General features: G+C 38.9%; 1 protein-coding gene across 1 annotated transcript; it reads right to left on the bottom strand.

The window, feature by feature from the left end:
- Nucleotides 1-2,148: 2,148 nt before the first annotated feature.
- ano11 (anoctamin 11) lies at nucleotides 2,149-16,471 on the bottom strand. Its single transcript, XM_057320146.1, has 23 exons — nucleotides 16,024-16,471; nucleotides 15,515-15,632; nucleotides 14,389-14,582; nucleotides 14,203-14,310; nucleotides 13,919-14,055; nucleotides 13,752-13,809; nucleotides 13,522-13,632; nucleotides 13,257-13,422; nucleotides 12,916-13,006; nucleotides 11,813-11,909; nucleotides 10,247-10,390; nucleotides 10,023-10,160; nucleotides 9,647-9,745; nucleotides 9,408-9,510; nucleotides 9,027-9,138; nucleotides 8,883-8,937; nucleotides 8,388-8,485; nucleotides 5,990-6,126; nucleotides 5,671-5,876; nucleotides 5,332-5,474; nucleotides 4,757-4,847; nucleotides 4,272-4,403; nucleotides 2,149-2,763 (listed from the first exon to the last, which is right to left on the bottom strand). Exons 1-21 carry the CDS (start codon nucleotides 16,153-16,155, stop codon nucleotides 4,757-4,759), a joined length of 2,538 nt encoding a protein of 845 aa, XP_057176129.1. The 5' UTR covers nucleotides 16,156-16,471; the 3' UTR covers nucleotides 2,149-2,763; nucleotides 4,272-4,403.
- Nucleotides 16,472-17,905: the final 1,434 nt, after the last annotated feature.

Raw genomic sequence — 17,905 nt, 5'->3', positions numbered from 1 at the left:
TCCGTGCAAGCGAGTGTGTGTGTGCGTGTGTGTGCGTGTGTGTGTGTGCGTATAATTAAGTAAGTATCGGTTTGAAGGTGGCAAGTAGCTGAGAGGGCGTGCTCGAACTCACTCAGATATGCTCTTTAAATCCTCTCTAACGCTCTCCTTTTCACACGCACTCATTTATTGACTTATAAAGGACTGAGTGGTTTATCAGGCGATCATTAGAGATGAGCTAACTCTTTGGGAAGACTGACAGATCATCTCATTTGTTAACAAAACCTTTTTAGGTTAATCCATATCTATTGATAGGGAAAAGCGATTGGTCGTGAAACAGGCTGCTCTGGTTTGCTCTTATTGAAGCACATGGAGGCTGTTATTAATACAGTAGAAAGAGCTGCTGTCCACGTTGCATATTTCAGCACTTTGACATGTAGCAACCCACCCCTCCTGCAGGCTGAATGGTGCAGGAACGCACAGCAATCATAACAATCAAAAAATGAAGAAGACCAGGAGAGACGGAGAGAGCGAGAGAGAGAGAAAGCAGGGGAAAAAGTCAAGGAGCTCTAGGCAACGGAGATTCTTTTTCGGTTTTGGGTGGGTGGGGATAGAGAGAAATCATTAACAGAACACCTGCCTCCTCTTGACTTTTAATAAATCAGAGGAGCTTGATCCATCCGGTTCACGTTTTTTCAGGTAATAATTCTTAAAAATGAAATTCAGTTCAATGAAGTTTCAGTGGAGGTGTGATAAGAAAGTGTTTCACATTGAGTGTTATTTTCTAAAGTACATTGGTAATCTAAAATGTTTATGTAATCCCATCCCAAAAAGGTAAGTATCACTCTCACATACCTTCTCTGGATCGGTTCCACATTTGTTGAATGATCTGCCCGCTGCTACGAGATCAGCAGATTCTGTAGCCATCTTTAAGAATTGTCTGAGAAAAACAATCTCTTCCGTCAGCACCTGACCGATCTGATCTGACGTCTATCTCTTTTCTACTCTTTCTATCAAAAAAAAAACCCTTAGCTTTGTATATTGTGGTAGGTTTTATGAGACAAGTTTTATAGCCCTTATGCTTTTTGTTGTCCTTATGTTGTTCCAATTGCTTCCATTGTTTACTTCATTTGTAAGTCGCTTTGGATAAAAGCATCTGCTAAATGACTAAATGTAAATGTAATGTAGCTTAACGGGTAACGCGTGGCATGTGCAATGCGAAAGCCCAAGTGATAAAATGTACCAACATTCTTCAAAATATCTTCTTTTGTGTTCTGTAGAAGAAAGAAAGTAATACGGGTTTGAAATGAGAGGATGGTTAGTAAAGGATGACAGAATTTAAATTTTTGGTTGAACTACCCCTAAAATAATGTGAGCACATTGGAAAAAAAATGCTAGAGCACTTTAATATACAGCTTCAAACCTTTTTCCAATTGATTTCATTCATCCAGACCCAGTTTAAAGTTTCATCATTCGTATAAAAAACAACTAGTTGCTTCAGAGAGGTTGAAGCAAAGAAACTTTGTTTTGGCATGCAACCTAGACAATATGGTAACAAATCATAAACTGCAATGTTTGTTTGTTTTTCACAGAAGCCTACACAATTATTATTCATCCCTATAACAATGGGTGTTTATTATTTTGTCCAACTCCTGTGTGTACTTGCGCATTAATTGCAACACACAGATTTACTGTAAACAACTTATTAAACCATACTTCTAACAACTTTTTTAATCTACAAAGGACTTCATAAACCCAAGAATCCCATACAGTGAATAATGTATTTTAAAAAGAGAAGACTTGTTTGCTGATGCCAGCAGAGAACTTTGTAACAACTTGTGAATGTGTAGATTCTTGTTTGGTAGTTAAAGGGTTTCAAAGGGGCAGTTTGCTCCCACAAAAGTGGGCTTGATTGTCTGATCAAATTAAATGGAATGTGAGAACAAGAGCTCGACTGCAGAAAGCAGAGCTGAAAGTGGGACAGGAGCTGCCTACATGAAACGTGTTAACCAAAGATTAAGGATCTGGTGCTTTTGCCAGCTGGCATCAGCTCTCAGCTGTGGAACACAGAGCTTCAATGGCTTCACATTAGCACTGTCTCCTTCACCTTTTTAACTTGTTCAAGCATATCATTTTTGTTCTTGTTCAATCCAGAATGTAATAAGTGTGATGACGTTTCACTGTTTTCAACGATTATTCAAACTAACTTTATTTTAAAACATAATATATTAAACAGCCCAGAGATAAACATAAAGTGTAATTCAGAGAAGCATTTACATTAACACGTAGTGAAGAATGAGGTTCTTTCGCTTCAGCCATCTTTCACAATCTCCATTTTGTTAAGTACAAATATATACTTTAGTATTCATGTAAAAAATGCAAACTTCCACTAAACAGGTACAGTATATATCACTTGTCAGGAGGACAGGGACAGTGTAAGAGATCACATCTTTTAAAACAGTTGGAGCCAGAGGAAGTTGTGCGTGTAAACAGCCTTTGCTAAAGTTTATAGTGAACGAATTTGGCACGAACTTCCATATTTAGAAACGCATGCTTACAAACACACACACAGCAGCCTACACACACACATCCACACAATCAACTAACACAAAACTCAAGCCACGTTTTAGTCCAAGTGCATTTTTTTCTAAAAACAAAATGCAGCAAATACTAAGATGTCCTTCTTGGATCAGTTCAAGTCAAGTGTTTTTCTAGCAAGTGCGCCCCCTCCTGGCGCACCCTCATCTCTGCAGATCAGTCTTATGTAGCCGGGCGCTTCGCTTGCTTCGAGGACCAGTTCATAAAGCAGAAAAGAGAATTAAATACATTTTTAGAACAGGTATTCTATTCTATTTTAAAATACTTCTTCCTGTTAAAATGAATGTGCAACATGCTTTTTTCTGAATCCAAGAGTATTTTTAGTATACCAACTGGTTTTACTTTTATTGCTTTAAATTCTGCTAAGGGGAACATATGTGATGACAGTACACACAAGAACGGTCAGAACACTGAGACGTACACACCACTGACATCACAAAGATGAACACACAGAGAGCTACAAGACGTTTTCATTTACGGTGGCTTTAAAAGTAAAATGCATTTTAATAAAACGATGGGTGTAAATTGAGTAGGTGTCACACAATATGGAACTGAAAAAAGACTGTATCACCAGAGACGTGCAGTGGCACAAATCCTTCCATCACCTACATCCACGACAAAGGTTCAGAATAGTGGTGTTTGCAATGGCCGATGTTAACTTTTACACTTGGTCCAGCCCAACCCTAAAACCTAGAAACTAGATCAAATGGCCAAATATACACTCTGACTAGAGGCAGAGCATCAATTAAACACATATTTACAGAAAAGTGGGTTGAGATTTATTTTGATCACTCATACCTTCTAATTTAAAAATTAGTGTAGTACTTCTGTCGTGTCACAAAAAAAACTTTTGCAAAAAAAGCCTTTGCTCCAAATCGACTGAGAAATGTGACATGCATTAAAACGATTTATTGAAAATTACATTCTTTTGCTGTTGAATTGGGCCTGCAATATAAGGTGGTATTATGCAATGGCTGTTTAATATCAAATACAAATTGGATAGTCTTTATTAAAGAGGAATTAATGCACAGTTCGCCCAAAATGTATTCGCCCTCATGTCATTCCAAGCCTGTATAACTTTTTCTTTCTGCAAAACACAAAAGAAGATGGTTTGAAGAACGTTGGTAGCAAACTACATTGGCCTCTATATTGACTTCCATTGTATGGACACAAAACCTGACATTTCTCAAAATATCTTCCTTAAAATAAGTCATACCCAGTCTTGCAATGAGGGCGAATAAATGATAACAAAAGTTTGATTTTTAGGTAAACTATCACTTTAAGAATGTCATGACATATTTAACTATTTACATATATTACTTTTTCCATAAATAATACCGCTAAACAGAGCAGTTAAATTGTTATGGGTTTTTGACAGTGTGTTTAGATGTGTGCCCATTTAAGCTCTGCTTAAAATGTAATGATTGACAACAATCAAACAAGCCTTTTTTATAGATATAACACTACACCGTTTGTTTTGAGATTAGTTTTAATACATTTCTGCCTCAGGCTTATGTGGGTTATGGCTGCACACTGCGATTAAGAAACACTTTTTATAACCTCTGCTGAGAATCTGTCAGCGTCTGAGCTCTCTGATGTGAGCGTGTTAATGAGACACACTGGCTCACAGTGGACGGGGGCTGCAGGGTGTGGACGTCAACATGTGCACTAACCTCACCTATCCTGCCACTCACCAGCAGGGCCTCCTGGTTGTCAGCCAGTGCCTGTTTGGCCAGATAACGCTCTCTCTTGATCTTCTGCAGCAAGGATTCAGGTATGTCAGGAACGATCCAGTCGATGGCACGCAGCACAAAGAACACCACATGCTGAGGATGTGCACACAAATGTTACCAAAATGACCAAAAATAATGAAACAATATAGAAATATGAATCAAAGTAAATTTGCAACACATTAATGCTCCTGTGATGTGACATTTGTAAGCAAAACAAGACACAGTACTCAATTGAGAGTATAGAAATGAGCCAGAACGAATGAAGTTAAAATATTAAAACAATGCCCCAAAAAGCTATTCAAGCTATTAACTGAAGTTTATTTCATTTTACAGTTTTTGGGAATAACATGAACATGTAATTGCTTTACAATAAAACTTGGAACATGCACTAAGAACGTAAACAGAAATTGATGATGTTAAAGGCAGAATGGAGGACCAGTGATCACCTAAAAGGCGATAATAAATCCCAGTCTGACCGCCAGCAGCTCCCAGTAGACCAGTTTGTATCTTCCATTTCCATCTCGAAATGCTTTATATCTGACAACAAGCACAACAACCATGACAAAAGATGAGCATAAGAGAAGAAAATGTAACAGTGCTTACAGCTACAATTGAATGGTTCACTGCTTTGATTTAGAATTTTGCCCTCTACTGTGTGAAATGGTGTAACAGCCAAGACACTGCTGAGAAATGTCAGAACATGATTCAAATTAAAATTCCAACAATTAAAGATTTCAAAACATTGGGAAATGAGTGGGAACAAATCTTATGGAAAGGGGCCACCATGTCATTTTTCTCTCCCTTCATTAAAAAGCATTAAAATGTTTAAGATCATGTAATGTTAAGATCACGTAACCAGTCATGTCCAGTCCAATATCAGACACATTATCTGGGTTATTAGACACCTTTGTTTTATGTAATAAATCATGGCCGACATTAGCGCAATAATGCATCCATCACAGATAACAAAAATGATTTTAGACAAATACAAAATATAAACAGAAACATCAGTAAGCGTTACCTGCACACAGTATGGCTGGTGTGGTTGTAGCTTGGAGGAGAATACGCCAGTGTGAAATTGACATAACCATGAAGGTCATTGTTAAACTTGTACTGGTACAGCAGGCGGGGCAAAAAATCTGAGGTAAATGCTATAAGGAAAGCCTGTGGAAGAACACAACATATTGAAAAATGCATAATAAGAAAAAAATTGAGAATGAAGGCATTGTGACTAAATAAAATAAAAAATCTACTTATTTACATTAAGGACATAGTATGTGTACATGTGGAACAGGTTCATAAAATAAAGTGGTAAATGAGAAACACAACTCATCTGTATTAAGTATGTGTGAGTGCTCACATTGACTATCACCGAGACGTGGGAAAGAGCCTCCAGTATGATGAACCACACACCGATGTGCTGCGCTCGCTCAGCCACGGGCCTTCGGTATTCACACACAAACTTATGAGCATCCAACCTCACCTCCACCCAGTTATTCAGCAGGGCGAAGAGAGGAGCCAGAGGGAAGGCAGCCACAAAAATAGTGATGAAGCCGAACTGCAGAACTAGAAGGAATAATGATCATATAACTGTAATAAAAGTCAATGGCACAATAGATTTAAATAAAACATTAAAAAGAATTTTAAACACATCCATCACAGATACAGCATCATTTTACCAATCTCAAGGTACTCCTCAAAGAGTCCTTCACATGGAATCAACTCATAGTCCTGCTCCCACCGCTGAGGCTCTTCTGAGCTTTGGGCCTTCTTTACAGACGATAAGGACCGTTTCTGTTTCCAAGCCTTCAGTTTACTGAGAAAAAGAGACACCATAAAACCGATAGACAGAGAGATGGACATACAAAGCTAAAGTGAGTTTTTTGAGTAATGGATCTTTTGAGATTATTTTTAGCTCAGAGATAACCTGTGTTCATTTTAAAATATTTGTTTTTTCTTGAGCTTGACGTTGGTGCTGATGCATTATTTAATAGTGAACTAAAAGCTTGTGTTTGGCATTCATCTCGCTAAATCACTAGAACTGCTGCCTCGGAGAAAAGAGCTTCTGCAGCTCTGGCAGTGAAACAATCTCCAGCTTGCCAAGAGCTCACTACAATAATGTTTGCAGATTTATCAACACACATATCTGTCAAAATACATTAAGACGGCTAATCCTGCTCACATTCACACATTTCTACCATTTCTTACCTAAACAGACAAACTGCACTACAGAGCGTGTTTCGAAAATACGTTATCTCCTTTGGCAAAAAAGCAAAAACGACATCTTAGGCCTGTGTCAGCTACCGTAGTGCTTCAAAAGGGGTGAACGGTGGAGTGAGCCATTGGTTGCAATTCACAACCTCACCGCTAGATGCCACTAAATTTCATACACTGGACCTTAAAAAATAAAATGCTGTTCCAAATCTGACTTTAGTAAAACACAAAGCAAAAGACTGTTAGGCACTGACAACATATAGCTCATCATTCAGATTTCAATCACCTTTTTCCATACAATGAAAGTGAATGGTGACTTGAGTCTATCAACCATTCTCCTTTTTGTGTTCCACTAAAGACAGTCATGTGCATTTGTAACAACATGAAAGTGTGTAAATGATGACAAAATTTTAATCTTTGGGTGGATTAGCCTTTTAAGACATTACTCAGTATGTTTATTAAAGGGGTGTTGCAACGGTGTGTCATGCATTCTGACTTCTTTACAATGTTAAACGTGCTGTCTTCTCATGCTTAACATGGTCAACTTGTCAAAAAACGAGTTGGGCGTATTATATAGTATTTCTGTGCTTGATACACTCCCCCAGCAATCGTACAGGTTTCTGAAAGTTTTTTCGAACATATAAAACTGTTTTGTAACAATTTTTCTTAGTCCCTTATTGGACAATTCTCCCGGAAAAGCACGCGGCACGCCCACGCGGCAGCAAAGAGTGCAGGGCTGTGTCCGAAATGGCCCCATATACACTAATATAATGCACTATTTGAGGGGACATCCATTTTTAGTGGTGTCCGTATTCATAGTGGACATTATTGAGTGCACTCATTCAATCCCACAATGCATGGTAATAACGAGTGTACAACCGATGTACACTCACGGCTAGCTGCTAGCCATCTATCGTGATGCTCGCGCTGAATGAATTCCCGCCTCTCGGCAGAAGATGGCGCCCACAGCGTTTTCAGTGCACAGAGTGTCCGAATTTACTCACTCGTTTTCACCCGCTCCTTAAAGTGGACTATGTTAGTGAACTAATGTAGGGAATAGTGAATGTAGGGTATAGTGGGCGATTTCGGACACAGCCCAGGAGAAGGAGCATGCGCAGAGGTCACTTTCACTTGTGTGCAGGAGAGAGAGCATACGTTCGCGAAGTTCAGATGTTTGTTTGTTCACTGCATTTGGGTGATGAATGTTATATAAACGGTGGATGTAACGCTGGATTTGGAGATCGTTTGAAACTGATATATGGAGCTGTCCCAGGGCTAAAGGATACCGGACATGAACCGCATGCGGTGAGTGAAACTGATGTCTGTGTTTTGTTGGCAATGGGTGCGCACGTGCTTTAGTTCAGCCTACCCCTCCCCCCCGCACGTGCCGTATGCTTTCGGAAATAATCGTACAGCTGTATCTATCTTTTATAAATGTGATCAAACTAAATACTCTTCGAAGATACGAAGTATGCAATACTACTCTATAGGTACTCAAGATTAATATGAGATTGGCAGAAACCGCGTGTGTTAGGGCCACTTTAAATCAAATATGTTGAACTGTCCTTATGGTGGCATTTGCGTCCCACAATGCAGGATAAACCTGACACACACACCTCCGCAGAAGCATGATTCCGAGTAGTTCCCTGTGCCAATGCTGCAGCACTGACCCAAAATGCAACACTTATTTACCCACACAATGCTGACTAGCTGTTCTCAGATCAGATAAAATCATTTCGATTCTGCAGTAGTGCGATTTCAGTGTGTTTTAATTGGGGTTTCCTTTACAATAGAACAGGTTATTAAGACAAGTGTATCGACATGAAATGTAAAGTTTGATTAAATGTGAAGAGAAACACATACGGTATGATAAACTCTTGCATGTTGTTGATAAGCTGTTTTCCCACCATGATGATACAAAGCTGCTCAGCAAGTTCAATCAGACAGCCCCCTGGTCCACACTGAAAACACAGGCACAGATAAATATAGTACATTACATTTACATTTCAGATGTTTCATCCAAGGCAACTTGCAAATGACAGCGCATTTATCGCTTTGTGAAAGAGCTTTTGGCAGACACTTTAATTCAAAGTGACATTCAAGCAATACATTTTCTAAGTATGCTCTTTTGCTGCGAATCAAACCCATGTTGGCGTTGCTAGCGCCATGCTCAACTCATTGGACAACTAAAAAGCTTACTGAAAAGTTACAGTGCTGCAAGTTATTTGGGAATTTTGCAAACAAGAATTACATGGCAGTGTCATCTTCATGATATACAAACACAGACCTTCCTAATTTTCAAAACAGCTGGTAGAGAATTGCACATATAAATTATGTCTAATAAAGTCAAGCACTTACATCCTCATTCCTCATGCCAAACAATGTGCCATAATGACCAGGATAACCCACAAATCTGCAATAAAGAGCAATTCAAATCAGTACTCAAATAAACAGAATTGATTTTGAACAATGACGGCACGTAATGTTGCTTGGTCGTCTTACCTGCCCTTAAAGAAGGCCACGTAGAAAGGAGACGAGTAGAAGTTGACAAACTGGAAGATGAAGACTTTAAATGTAAAGGCACCTTCATACTGCGTCTGAGTCCTGTGCATTTCTGAAAGCAAACATATTTGAGAAAAATGAGCATCGAAGTGGCGGATAATGGCTGCTTGTTATGTGAAAAGTCTCAATGCTTCATTATAACTGCCTCTAGAGAGTGCAAAAGCTCTACAAAACCCTAATGGTTTATTGATTCTAAAAGTGTGGATGGGCAGGTTCATTCCTCCGAACCACAGGGAACAGCAACACCAGAATAATCTCATTTAAAGTCATGACTTCTCAGGCATGTGTTGCTTTATGGTCCTATGCGTATGAGATTCTTACCCCATTTAGTGAGCTGCTCTGCCAGGGCTGTGTAGACCTGCCCCATCAGCAGGATCAGGGCCAGGTTCACCAAACTGCTGGAGATATTGGCAATATTCCCAGCCTGAAAGACAAAATGTGCGAGGGGTTTGCATTGAGAATGTGAGAACCGCTGCAGGTGGTGAGGAGATTAATGAAATGGTGCATTACGTCGAGTCATCTTATATTGAAGTTTAATGCAGATGGAATGGTGTGCCTACCTGCGTGCGCAGAACAGAACTCCCAGTTTCAAACATCATTACGCTCACTATACTGCGATATATGATCACCGTGACCAGAAAGATTATCACCACACACAGCTAAACAGAAAGAAAGGAAGATGGAGAGAATTCGTTAAACGGTAAAATTTTTGTACGTTATAAGAAAAATGTAACTGATGCTTTCCCATGCATAAAATTAACTGCTATCATAAAAAGATGTTCCGGGTGGTTGCATTTAAAGCGGTGTATAGGTGGTTACTTAGTGTCCCAAGTCGATACTTCCTTTAGTGAAAATCGATAGGATGACAGCTTTGTTTTTAAACTTTCAATACTCTCTGTCGTTCCAGTAAGCCCTCAGAAGCCATATGGGTCTCACCATAATAATAATGACCATGGATCCAGTCAGCATGCGTGAAATGCGGGCTTTTTCAGGGAAGTAGGGCTCCTTCACTCCTGTCACTGGGTTTTCCTCCATCGCAGGTGCCATAGCTGCGAACTCAGGCCGTGGAGGTTCCTGTCGCATTTTTTATTATTTCTGGTCAGCGCATCAGCGTTCTATACAAAATGTTCAATATTATAGAACTAGAAATCACGTCAAACCTCTTCTTCTTGGAAATCCATGCAATCCCAGTGGTGAGCGAGTGTGGCATTCTTGCGTTTCCAGTACTCCAGGAACGTGACAGCCCATAAGGACATGAAGACGCTGAAGAAGACCGTACCAGGATGATCAAACAGATAACCAACCTGAAGAAGAGTTGAGAGTAACCACAAGAAAGCAAGAAAGCCTTTTGCCAAAAGTGTGTAGACCTTCCTTTCATTTGGCCTCTTAATTCCAGTTTCACTTACACTTATGTGCATAAAAAACTAAAGAAAGTTAACCAGACCTTCCAAAAAAATGTGGTGAGCTGTAATCTAAAGTGGAAACTGTTAGAAAGGACCAACTCCCTATTATCACCAAATTGGCTGATAAAACGTTTACCGAAATTATTGAATATGTTTTTGGTAATAATATCTAAAGGCTTATCAAAAGCATTATAAAGTGTTACTATGTAAGATCAGTGCCGGCCCTCCCTATAAGCGAACTAAGCGGCTGCTTAGGGCCTCGTCGCCACTAGGGGCCTCCAAGATCACACGAAATGACTGCTTTTTTGTGATATATTCACGACACACATCCATTTTCTCACGTAGGGCCGTGCCCACTATTTTTTCTGAGGTGTGTGTCAAAATTTGTGAAATTACTGACTAAACGCAACATTGCAATATCAAAATAAGTGAGGCGGCCAATCAAATGAAAGGAGGCGGGAATTACTGGTTACAAAACCGAGCAGTGACCAATCAAATTAAAGAAGACTGAGCTACTGTCACATCTTTAGCTGTTCAGCAAGACGCTTAAGTTTTAAAGTTTAGAGAGTGCTTTGCAACACACGACAGTGACTAAAACATTAAATATTTGACAACTGTTTAGTGTTTAACGATAGAAATGTTGAACATCTGACAGTATTCGTTGATGCAAACAACAAAATGCTGATTTAGATAAAAAATATGTAATTTACGTGATTCGTGTAATTTATAATTATCTGTTAATTCAGCGTTTTATTTGGGATAAGGTTGAGAATAATTGTGTGCATACTGTAAATTAATTTAATGGTTATCAACCATTAATAAACTACATAAAAAAATAAAAAGGGGATTAAATCGTCGTCAAGGGCTGTGTGGCTTTAAAAGGGTGTTTTATAGGTTGTGGTTAAAATAAAATGAAGAGAAAAATGATTTTTAAAATAAAATCTTTGCAAATAGTTAAATGCATTGATCAATAAATTCCACAAGCTTTGTATGTTCTGTGCTCGAAATTTAAAGGGACAGTTCACCTAAAATTGAAAGTCATGAAATTATCAAATGTTTTGACAATCACAATACACCTTGCGTTGTTTATGTGTTTTTATGACATTCCTACATCCCAAACACAGCTACAACTAATAGAATTGGGTGTGCTAGGTTTAATGTGTGTGCAAATAATCAAACATTGACAATACTCGATTGTATTGGGGGCACAGTGGGACCCCCAAATAAAATTCTGCTTAGGGCCCCGTAAAGGCTTGGGCCGGCCCTGTGTAAGATAGATATTAAACATAATTTGCCAGAAAAGCAAAATACTTGTACACGTACCTTGGCCATGGGACAGATGTCAGACATATTCCAGGGTTTGCACGTCTCACAGAGAGGACACATTAGATAGTGTCCTCCACTCTCACAGATCTCCTGCCTGTAGACAGTAAATGGAAACATGCAATTATGTTAAAGCTAAAGAGATAAAGTGGATGGCAAATTCAGTCTGTTTTAAAAGCATCTGTTTCCAGAGGGCTTTGTATTAAATGGTTTCAGAGCTTAAACAAAAAGCAGTGTTAGAAATCTGGAAAGAATGCAGCAAGACATCTGTTACGAGAAGAAAGGCTGACATCGAGGGGGAGCCGTAATGATCTCCTGAGACTTTTGCCTAAGGACCATGAGCTCAAAGATCAGCCCTGACTAAAAGCAATAGTTTAGTTTTATGTAAAGATCAATAGACTAATAGGCCCAGTATAAAAATGAGTGTCTTGAGTATATAAAATAGTGGAAAAAAGTGCCTATTGCTGTATTTGCCTTTTGCCAAATAATTTGTATTTAATATTAAGTTTAATATTTGATCTATTTTCGATTAAAGGTACTGTATGTAATATTTTGGAGGATCTATTGACAGAAATGCAATATAATCTAAATAACTATGACACTACATAATGAAGTTTTATGTATTTATTACCTTAGAATGATCTATTTCTATCTACCTTAGTGGAATTCGCCATGTTGTTTCTAAAGTAGCCCTAAACGGACAAACTGCTCAACAGAGCGCGTTTTGTAAACATGTTATCTTCTTCTGCAAAGCTGCGCGATTCGCAACCTCACCGCTACATGTCGTTAAAATCTCCACATTGCTCCTTTAAAAACCTCATATGATGGTTAATCTAACCTGGGATGGCATTAAAAGCAAATACTTTACAAACATCCCTTCCTGGACATCACTTTTTGTAAATTGAAACAGATTTTTATCCAGTCCTTTAGGTAGATGGTCAACAGTTGCTATGGAAACTAATGAGTAATAAGGCACATTGATATGGCATTGATTCTCTCTGTAGAAAACAGCTCAGAGCAGCACTAAATGTGTGAGTAATGTCAAGTAACAAATTCAGGGCAGCAGCAAGCATTGTTAATCAATAATATGGGAGGACTCTTACGCTGGAGTATTGGATCCCATTGTCATAATACCGGACACAAAGACACATGTCCCAACCAGAGCAGCTGGAAGAAGCCACGCTGTATAAAACCCTGGGAACAATGAAAAAGACTAACAGCCTATTAAATATTAAAGCATGGGAGCTTCTGCATTGTACTGAAGTTTGAATTTTTCTTGTTTTGAACATAATCATTAAAAAATATTTGCTAATGGCATATTCTCTAAGAACAATAAGCATCTTAAAGTACACAATTATGCTTCTCAAAAGAAATGCGTCTTGTTTTCTTCAGTTTATGGCCACATTTCACAAATAAAATAAGCTGAAATATGGTGCTCACTTACCCAACCATGCGAAGTAAAGCGCAATCTTCTCTCCAAAGTATTCACGGATGTGATCCAAGGGCTGGTACTTGCACCATTTTATCCAGCTGGCCCAATAGTGATACAGAACCTGTCGCTTATTTAGCTGATCTGGTTGGATGTCATAACCTGGGAGCTCAAACGGGCCCTTAGAAGTAAAAAAGGTGATCATGTGCATATCATGGAATACAATTCAATACAACACCGGTTCACAGTACATTGCTGAATATTGTGTTCTGTTCCTAACCTCATGCAGAGGGAATGCACCCGTGAAAGCCCCTTCATTCAGCAAACGGGCGACTCCAACCTCTGCCCGCTTCCGTCTGCCATAGATAGTCCGTGCCAAGATTTCATACACCTGCAATAAGCATCCACCATACCCATTTTAACAACATTTATTGCCTCATCAATAAGGCTTCTCCATCAAAACCAATAACCCAGTTCTGCTTTTGAAATAAATGTTTATCAGGCACTTACAATTCTGTGTCTTTGTGTGTTGGTAAAATAGTTTTCACGGTCATCAGAGCCCAGAAACCTAACAAAACAGGATATTAAGGTACACGTAAAGTACATTTTTTAAAAATGTGTTTCTGCTCGTAGATGAGCACCTTAAGACACAAATATAAAAAGAAAAAGAGCACAACCTTTCCATTTTGGATTTGCGAAAGGCACACGTGTAGTAGTCCACAGGTCGATTGGGAACTGAGTCAGTCATGATGTTTGGCACCCAGAGCTTCTGCAGAACTCGAGCGGAAGTGTTGAAGTCTGGGTTTGGCTGTGCCTGTTAATGAGCAAAACCAACTCATTTCACACCATTTCCCATCAGTTTCAATTCCAATTCCGGTGTTCCATTTTAAGCCTTCTTTTGCGTTAGGAGTTTTTAAAATGACAAAAAAATTCAGACAAACACAAAAACATAGGGTCTAACCTGCAGAGGGGCTCTAAGACAAAACTCCTCAGCATAATACACCAACACATCCCAAGGAGCACTGAGCTTCAGATAATGTATAGTCTTCTTTGCACTAGATGATTCCTCCTAGCAAGAAAGAGAGGACTGTCAGAAACAGCACAAGAAATCCCCTAAACAATACTGTTGTAAGAAAATAGATTGAACCTTCTCCATTAGAAGACCAGCATTCTGAAGATTCTGGATGAATTTGTCTCTCGATCGGGCCAGTTGAGCTTTTCTTTTCTCTGACCTGCTCTCCTCCTGTAGTCCTTCCTCCCCTTCCGCTGTCGCCTCTCCCTGCGGCTGCCCCCGACTTCTGCGTTTGCGTCGTACCTTTACCTCCCACACCAACACGAAGTCTGAAGAAAGAGAGACCTGAATCACCTTTGTGTTCATATCTTTATGATATCTAATTTCGCAAGCATTAATAGAGGGTTGGTTCACCCTGACATCACAGCTTTTAGGTTTCTGTGAAGGCTTTCCACCAGATCTTTGAATATGGATTCATGGATTTTATTCCATTTTAATTGGCAAAAAAAAAATGTTCTCTTGTTTTCTAGAAATTTGAAAACAAACAGAAATTTATTTTCTAACATTATTTGAACATTCTTAAATCAAGACACATACTGTACTTGAGAAGCAAAATGGCTTAAGATATTAATGTGATAGTTCACCCCAAAATGTATAATTTTGTCATGTCATTTCGTAAACCTCTTGTCATTTCAAACCTGTGTGACTGTCTTTCTTTTGCAGAACAAAAAAGAAGATATTTTGAAGAACGTTGGTAACCGAACAGCACAGTCACCCATTCACTTCTATTGTATGGACACAGAACCAATCCAAGTGAATGGGTGCCAGTTGAACAGGGTGAATAAATGGTGAAGTTTTCATTTTGGGGTGAAACTATCAAAATGAAGTGCCTTTTTATTTTTCTTCCAGTGGGCTAAGACAATTTAAATCAATTCAACAGGAAAACAAGATTATTTTTCTTAACGCACTGGCAGATTTTTTTTCTTGTTTTTAAGAAAACAATAATTATTTCACTTCAGAATGTTTAGATATTTATACTAAAAAAACAAGTAAACCAGTAAGCAGTAAAAGCAACAATTCTTAAAGTTAGAGACTACATGGTTGTATGTTTCATTTTCAACCCTTTACCAATGAGTGTAGCCGAAGTTAAACCTGTTTTTTTACAGGCATTATTATAGGCAGGCATATTCATATATTTTTTGTCATGTAGTTTGTATAAGAGTACTGCTGGTATATTATTGCCCCTTCATTAATACTTTACCTATTTTGCTTTTGCCATCTCTGAAGTAGTTGCCAGCGGGCCGTGCAGGTGGGCTTTCTGTCCTCTCGCAATGAACAAAGATGGGGTCATCATAATCGTCATCAGCTGCAGTGTTTAACTACAATCATATGACATCATTTCGTTTTACACTACAAGTTTAGAGACCTCAATTAAACCATTATCAAAATAATCATGAAACATTTTATTTTATGACCTCGTATCCAGATTTGGATGTTACATTTAAATATTTACAGGAAAACTATATCAGACTGCTTGGTATGATGTGGATTCAGAAGGTCAACCTCAGTATGTCTAATAGTCGGTCTATACTCTACACTGCCTATGGTAATTAGATCTAGATGTAGAATGTATCACAGCTCTGCAATGAGTGGATGGTAGTCATGCTACACAGAGGAACATTAAGACCTGCTTTAAACCTCAGTAGAGGATTTATACAAATATCTGGCAATCTGACAAGCATTTGTGAGAATAAACAATTGTGTACTTACATATCTGGGAGGGATGAAACCCCCATTGTGCAGGCTTCCATAACTGTCGGAACCATGCGTGTCTCCACTACAGTCCAGATCCAGCAGAACCTCCCGATCCAGAAGCCCCTCAGGGTTCCTTTTTTTCAGCATGAGGATCCCAGACAGTCAGAGCCAGACGCTGAGGTGGAACTAGCAGAGACGAGGTAGCTAAACTCACATACAAGACGTCTATATGCACACGCTATCCCACGTTCCGGTTCAGGCACTCCTGGAGAACATCAGCCTCCAATAAATTATGCACAGAAATTAAATTTGAGATAAAAGTGGTAGTGCATTTTCTCAGAGGAAGAGACGGATGAGAGGAGACAGAACCAGAGGAAATGTACTAAGTGCAGCGGACGAGAGACATCAATGTTGAAGTGGGTCTGCAGTAACCTCTCTCTCTCATTCACAGCATCTCTCTGCCTCCTCAGCACTCCTGAGGGAGAGTTACCGTAGCGCAGCTGAAAGAGGAGCCTCTAATATTCTTTCATCTTCAGCAAAGAAACAAACACAACACCTCCAGTTTTTCCAGCAAGAAAGCTTCACAACAACCATACTGTATATATCCTTATTAGGATAGAAATGTACCGTACAAAATACAGTGCGATTTTTCTTTGGTCATTTCACTTCAGATTGATGATGATGAGCTTGTTTATGGTTTATTATGGGCGTACAGAGGCACTGTGCAATTAAATTGTGTAACGGAGCACATGAATATTATTCAATCTATTGAAAGAGCACACCACTTGGGTAATAACTGTTGAATTGAAAGACTCAAAAGGCATCCGTCGCAGTGGATACTGAGCATCACCACTTAAAAAACAGAACTGCTTAAATGTGATCGAGTCATTAGCTCAGATGTAGAGAATACAGCAATACATTTCATCTCCTACTACTTCAGCTGGATTGCCATTATTTGCATTGTGTACATTTGTGTTTCACTAATTACTTCCACACAGACAATTAAAGTCTGCCATTAGCTCTCTGGATGATTCGACGGGGTCAGACTGTAAGTGCTGCATCCTTGGCTGTGAGCCAAAAATAACTCGCAGTTCTCATGTAAATTCAAAAGTAAGAGGGTGTTTGAAACAAATAAACAAACAATCAATTAAAATAAAAGTGCCATTGACTGTGACCGGCACAGTGATTCACCAAAATATAAAAATCTCCATGTATCGTTTTCTTTTCTTTTTTGTTCAGCCACCCCAACCCCCAAACCACGGTGCTGCGTTAATATTTCACACATTTCAAGTGAAGTTACTGCGGCAGTGGGGAGAGAGAGAGAGAGAGAGAGAGAGGAGGAGAAGGTTTTGAGCACCTACTGCCCATTGCCAATTTAAACAATTTAAATACAGTCACAAGAACGCTATCATTGGGAAAACGAAAGTCAAATAAAAACTAGCAGTACAGAAGACAGAGACTGAATCTAGTTGTCACTGAATTTTAACATTTCAAACCCCCATTCTGCATGGAAATAGAAAGCAGCCCTAGGCAAATGCTATGGCACTGTGCGTTTTAGGAGTTGCCCAGTAAAAAAACTAACTTAGAGGTTAATGAGACCTAAACAATTAATGTCATTGTTTGTAGGACACTGCACACTAAATAAAGCATGCAATGTGCAATAAAAATTAAAAGAGGCTACAGGAAATTTTATGTTCAATAGTCCTGATTTGTGTTGGTCTAAATTCAGCAGGGTTGCAGGTTGTTTCCAAATTGCATTTGTTTATTATGTCACGCTATCAATGAGCCCTAACCTGTACTGCTTACATAAATTCAACCATTTAAAGGGGTCATATGACATGACTAAAACGGATATTATCGTTTGTTTTAGATGTAATGCAATGCATATACACGATTT

Source organism: Triplophysa rosa, linkage group LG21 (genome assembly GCF_024868665.1).
Source record: "Triplophysa rosa linkage group LG21, Trosa_1v2, whole genome shotgun sequence".
NCBI lineage: Eukaryota > Metazoa > Chordata > Actinopteri > Cypriniformes > Nemacheilidae > Triplophysa > Triplophysa rosa.
Note: the sequence above shows the minus strand (reverse complement) of the source record. Positions and strands in the feature narration are given on the sequence as shown.

Excerpts from the sequence above, each read along its gene's own strand:
- ano11 (XM_057320146.1), bottom strand. The coding sequence starts at position 16,155 with ATGCTGAAAAAAAGGAACCCTGAGGGGCTTCTGGATCGGGAGGTTCTG. Across the intron at positions 14,311-14,388 it reads CTGGTCTTCTAATGGAGAAG|GAGGAATCATCTAGTGCAAA; the intron begins GTTCAATCTATT and ends CTTTCTTGCTAG. Across the intron at positions 5,475-5,670 it reads ACGTCTCGGTGATAGTCAAT|GCTTTCCTTATAGCATTTAC; the intron begins GTGAGCACTCAC and ends GTTCTTCCACAG.